At 36.7% G+C, this 3,848-nt stretch overlaps 1 protein-coding gene across 1 annotated transcript in view; it reads right to left on the bottom strand.

The window, feature by feature from the left end:
• Positions 1-3,848, bottom strand: part of rassf5 (Ras association (RalGDS/AF-6) domain family member 5) — a 67,023-nt gene that overhangs the window by 9,253 nt on the left and 53,922 nt on the right. The window contains exon 3 of the mRNA XM_015372471.1: positions 302-415. Coding sequence (XP_015227957.1) covers positions 302-415 — 114 coding nt within the window. The remainder of the gene's footprint in view (positions 1-301; positions 416-3,848) is intronic.

Below are 3,848 nucleotides of genomic sequence, written 5' to 3'. Positions count from 1 at the left end.
GAAAAACCGAGCCGAGCGCACCTCTGGAACTAGTCTGCAGTTACCTCGGTTCGGTTGTGTCTAGTTGTTCAGTTTGCTTTCCATTTACACACGATAACTTATCTCAGTTACTGAGCTCGAACCGGTCTCGGCACGGTTTTTCAAGGGTAGTGTAAATGGGGTATTTTATTGAGGGTGAAGATTGTTTAAAGTGAGTCTAATTGATCCAATTCCAACCACTGAATGACCTCAATAGCAGAAAATAACACTTTGGAAATGGCCTAGTCAAAGCTGAGTTATGATCTCTTTTGTGTGAACTCACCAGGTTCATGCCATTTTCTGACACTTGAGCGTTGTAGGACTCTATCTTGACTCGCACCTCTTCCTCCGACAGCTGCTTAGCACCTCCCTCCTCTTCCTCCTTTGCTTCATTTTGCTGGGAAGAGAAAAATCAGTATCAGCAAATTCAATGCTGTCTCTTTGCCAGAAGATGGCGCTGCTTTAGTACTTTCAGTTGAACAAATACATCAAAAAAGTTAATGACAAACTTTTTAACCCTTATGGATTTAACGAAGGAGTCTGCTGGTGCATTTAGTGATACAGAGACCAAATTAAAAAAGGGGGGAGATGTTGTAATAGAACATCTGCTTCCTTGGCTTCTCTGCAGGGACATAACACCATGCTCAAGCTGTGGAGTCAAGAAATCTTGTGAATGGAGCTTTAGAACACAGCTAGCATGCTGCCATGAAAGGAAGATGTGGATGGGGGAGTCACAGAGGGGGAGACTCTGAAAGAGGGGTGAGGAATGATGGAAGAAAGCTGCTGAGCAAGCCTTAGCAACACATAGTTTGACTGAGTTATTTATAGTACGCCGGGATCCATCCTCTCTATCTCACTACAGCTTCCTCCCCCCTCCTTCTCTCTCTTTTCCTCTTCTACAGTTCGTTTGCATTTTCTGAGGCAGTTGGAGGGGGGGGCAAACATTACTGGACGAGTGAAGGGTGATGAGGTCACAGTTACAGGGGGAGTTTGCGCTTTTTACATGAATCCTGGAGGACAGTAGAGCAAGAAGAGCTCCGAGGATCAGAGGGAAGGAAGTCGAAGGATCGTCTGTTTAGTTTGGTTCTGAAATATCTGAACTGGATGACATGTTGAAGCATCGATCTAAACAAACCCTTCAACCTCTTCTCATTTCACTAGAAGGTGCTCAACCAGAGTGGGCCGGTGATACGTTAAAGGAAAACAATAAATCTGCCAATAAAAGCCACACCAGTTCAGCTCCAGTGTTTATGTGATTATTCTAAATGCGCCAAGCCTAGAACTATTCACTTTTAAAATCACTGTTACCGGTATTTAAACACTATGAAATGAGATTGATTTCTAAATGGATTAGAAATATTTGAAAAAAACTGGTTTCAGTTACATTTTATTAAAAATGTGCACCTTAAAACAGGCTCTTACTTTAACAGTGACCAATTTAAAAACCTGAATTAGAATTAAGGCAGTCTATCCCTCTCTGCTGGGCAGCCCTCTGTGTTTTCCTAAAGGTAGAGTTAACGTTTATCTTTGATGATGAGCTCCAAGTGTTTGAGAAGTGGAAGGCCTCCTCACCATGCCCCTAATCTTTACAGTAGTATCTACTACAGCAGACCTTCTACAATGGCTCTAACTCCAGCTAAAACGATAAAGAACCGGTTACTGCTTTTAAACATAAAGTGGTAAACATTATTCTGGCAAGGTGTCTTTACCAGCTGATATTAGCTTTAAAAATAAACATTGGATATTAGGAGAGGCCATGTTTATGTGAAAAGCAAGTGGGAATTTTGCCTGCAGTGCCAGTGACTTTATCCTGAAGAGATGCTTAAGTAAAAATATTGGGGTAGTGAATATTTTTTGACATTTTTTTTTTTTATTTAAACACCAGTAATTCATTAATCCAGTAGTTCGTTCAGGTTGCATTTTAAGTTTTTCTGACAGACTGCGGCCTCCTGCTGATGTATTTTTGGTCATTCTTGTGTTTTTGCTCAGTTTATGATCAAATAAAGCCCTTCTGTGAAAAAAAAAAAATAACAGAGGTGCGATGCTAAGGGGGCAACCAAGGGAGAAATAGGGATAAGCTAGTTAGCTTAGATATTAATGAAGTAAAGCCTAAAGGTTAGGGTTATAATTATGAATAAAACTAAAATAAATTAATATTTTAAAAAAATGTTGATTCCCAGAGGCATAAGACTGAAATACCGCAGGGTTTTGTTCATTGAATGAAAATGTTTCAGCCAACTGCTTTTTAACATTTATTTACTGAAATATTTCTCACCTTGATGCTGTGTCCCTGTTTGTGTTTGATAGGAATGGGAATGTTTTTTCCTTAAAGTTCCAATAGGAGGTTTTGAGAAGGATTGACTAGAACTGAGTCGCTGTAGATCAGTTTCTTTAATTAATTAGTAATTAATCGGCTGGTTATCAACCACGCTGAGCTGTCACTTTGTAAGACGGTCAGGCTCCACTAAGTAGTCGCATATTCCCACCATCTGGCTTTCCCGTAGTTCTATGGAACTACCAGCAGGTGGCAAAACATCTGTTTAGCTCACCCGGCCCAGTGCTGTAATTCTATTTAGGCTCAAAAACCACTATTTAAATACCACCAGGACGGACGCGATGAAGCATATAACAGGACTATGCATCTTTAAAGTTTCAAAGATGGATAGCTGAACTGCTATTTGCAATAACTGCACAGGAGGGAAGGAATTAAATGGTTTCTATTAGGAAAAAATATTGGACATCAGCCTGATATGATGCATAAATATATATATATATATATATATATATATATATATATATATATATATATATATATATATTAAATAAAATCATAAAGTCACTTTTGTCATTGTCTTGAATGGAAGGGTATGAAAACTTTTAGGCAGAACAATAATTAAAAATATCACTGATTTCAGTATTTTTTCCCATTTTTTGTTGAATAAATGATCTGAACTCCACAAAAGAATGACTCTAAAGGTAGTATTGTTTCTTTTTGATCAATTTTAATTTGCATTACAATAAAAACTCCCTCACATCACACAGATATTAGCATCCTGTTGATGAAAATAAATCTAATCTTTTTGACAAAAAAACTATCTTTTTCTAAAGAAAAAAATATTTCTTTTTTTTTCATCTGGGCAACTTTTGCCGCCGTTAAGGAGTTTCATTTAGCTGATTTAAAAGTAAAGGTTGCAGATCAATTTAAACCCTCAATTTTCTAGCAGTGATAATCATTTTGGGATCATCTGAGTGTTTTTATGTAGCAATTAAGACAATATTTACTTGATTAACGAAAAAACGACAACATCCGTGTCCGCTGTAAATCTCAGCAAACAACGTTTTAATTTCCAACCAAAATATGTGTTTAACCTAGACTATAGTTTCATTTAGGGATGCACGATATTGGGATTTTGGCCGATATCCGATATGCCGATATTTTAAAACTCATTTAGCCGATAACCGATATCGATACTGATGTTAAAGCTGGACAAAAATAAGTAGTCATTGAAAATAGCAGTTTTATTATCCATTTCTGACACTTTGAAAAATAATAAACTCAAATATATTTTCATATGCTGATATCAAATTGATTTTTTAAAACACGGTATCGATCTATTTTACTTTCAAAATCTCGTGAAATTTAATCGTTCTGTTACAAACTCTTGTGATATTTTGCAAATTCTTGTGAGATTTTGTTAGTAAAATAGATCGATACCGCGTCAATATATCAACATATAAAAATATGGCAAAATTTCGTGCATTTTCGGGGGATTTCGTAGCATAACGATGACATATAGCAATATTTCGTTAATAAAAGATATTGATATGGT

Source organism: Cyprinodon variegatus, unplaced genomic scaffold (genome assembly GCF_000732505.1).
Source record: "Cyprinodon variegatus isolate N-32 unplaced genomic scaffold, C_variegatus-1.0 Scaffold72, whole genome shotgun sequence".
NCBI classification, from domain to species: Eukaryota; Metazoa; Chordata; class Actinopteri; order Cyprinodontiformes; family Cyprinodontidae; genus Cyprinodon; species Cyprinodon variegatus.
Note: the sequence above shows the minus strand (reverse complement) of the source record. Positions and strands in the feature narration are given on the sequence as shown.